A 2,012-nucleotide genomic window follows, 5' to 3' on the forward strand; every position below is an offset into this window, starting at 1 on the left:
ACCATTTTGTTGAAAATTCTTTTTTTTCGTAGAAAATTAATTTTATAAGCTAATTTATTCTCTCTTGGTAAAAAAAAAATAATTTATTTAATTGAATTTTATATTTTTGTTTCTAATTTCCTTCTTTGGTTGAAAAGAAATTTTCAAAAATTGAAAAATAGTTGTTTTTTAATTAAAAATCACTTTTTTCAACTAAAAATTTAACTAATTTATTTTTTTTTTATTTTTTTAAATGGATATTTAATAATTTTCGTTAAAAATTCATCTGTTTTATTCAAAATTTAACTATAGCGTTAGAAATTTATTTCATTTGCTTAAAGACTTATATCTCTAAATTAAAATTAAACTATTATATTTTTGTTGAAAATTTATCTTTTTTTGTTTGAAAATTCATTTATTTTGTTGAAAATTTAACTATTCTTCTTTTTTTGTTTGAAAATTCGCCAGTTTAATTATTTATATATTCTGTTGAAAGGTCCTCTTTTCTAGTCTAAAATAAATCTTTTTCATTAAAAATTCGTCTATTTGGAGTAGACTGTAATATTTTTACTAAAAATTTTTTTCCAATTATTTGACGTGAATATTATTTCAGATTTGGTGCTAAAATTATTAATTTCGACCGAAGAATCGGAGAAGACTGCCGCACTTTTACTCCTCGAGGAAGGTTTACAGGAAATAAAGAGCATTGCTAGTGATGCTAAAAAACATGTGAAATCAGACAAACCTCATGATTAAACGGTCAAATTTTTCATCGCTCATTCGATCGACTTGACTTAAATTCAGTGATATCCTTCCATTTTTTCTCACCGAATTCCTCATTCGGTACGGTCATTTGATAAAAAAGACATTTTTTTCTTTTATATAATAAACCTGCCTTATCAGTGAAAAATGTGATCGTCTAGCAATATAATTTTTAATTTCGTTGAACCTATTCATTTTATAGACACTAATTAATTCTTGTTACTTACGCGCAGTTTTAAATATTTTTTTAAACTGTCAAATAATTTTTAGAGCGATATATAGGATGTATAATAAAATCTAGTTATCTTATTAATTACTACTCTTTAATTATGTATTTAATTTGAAAATAAGGTAATTTTTAATTAATTACTAATTGTCTTTAGCAAAAAAAAACTCGGTTTATTTTCTAACATTTTTTTTTTTTATTTTTATGAAAAAATTATACTTTTTTTCTAACTTTGAATATGATTCACAGAAGATTCATTATTATGGCGTGGAAATTACATTAAATTCTATATAAATGACATCAATTTTTCCATTTACTTACAATTATTTTTCAATTATTTTTTCAGGATTTAAAAATAAAATTTGAAAATTCAACTAATGTTAGGTCGAAAGTTATATTCAAAATTATAATATTTGGTTGAAAATTCATCTATTTTATTCCAAATTATTCTTTTTAGTATAAAATTAACCTTTTTTTCTTGAAAATTAGTTGTTTTTTTTTTAGATAAAAATTAGTTTTAATATTGAAAATTAATTTTCTTATATATAAATTAAACTAAAGTTTGTGTAGAAATTTTTTTTTTATAAATATTTAATCTTTTTGGTTGAAAAGTACTTTTGTTAGATAAAAAATTACTGTTAATATTGAAAATTAATTCTCTTAACTATAAATTTAACTAAATTATTTGTCAACAATTTTTTTATAGATATTTAATCTTTTTTGTTGAAAAAAAATTCATTTCTTTGGATAAAAATTAGTTATAACATTAAAATTTAATTTCTTTCGGCAAAAATTATTTTCAGTGTTGAAAATTAATTTTCTTATCTAAAAATTTGAGTAAATTTTCTGTCGTAATTTTTTTTTTACTAAAAATTAAATTATTTCATGTTTAGTGAACTGATATTTATCTCTTTCGGTTGAAAATTCATCTATTTATTTGAAGATTTCTGTATTTTTATGAAAAAAAAATTAATTTCTTTGGACAAAAATTAGTTTTAATATTAAAAATGAATTTTCTTAACTAAAAATTTCAGTAAATTTTTTG

General features: G+C 20.0%; 1 protein-coding gene across 1 annotated transcript in view; it reads left to right on the plus strand.

Annotated features, from left to right (window-relative positions):
- LOC117171665 (E3 UFM1-protein ligase 1 homolog) overlaps window positions 1-755 on the plus strand; it is a 35,665-nt gene extending 34,910 nt beyond the window's left edge. The window contains exon 6 of the mRNA XM_033359176.1: window positions 593-755. Coding sequence (XP_033215067.1) covers window positions 593-735 — 143 coding nt within the window. The 3' untranslated portion in view covers window positions 736-755. The remainder of the gene's footprint in view (window positions 1-592) is intronic.
- The last annotated feature ends 1,257 nt before the right edge of the window (window positions 756-2,012 follow it).

This window comes from Belonocnema kinseyi, chromosome 4 (genome assembly GCF_010883055.1).
Source record: "Belonocnema kinseyi isolate 2016_QV_RU_SX_M_011 chromosome 4, B_treatae_v1, whole genome shotgun sequence".
Lineage (NCBI taxonomy): Eukaryota > Metazoa > Arthropoda > Insecta > Hymenoptera > Cynipidae > Belonocnema > Belonocnema kinseyi.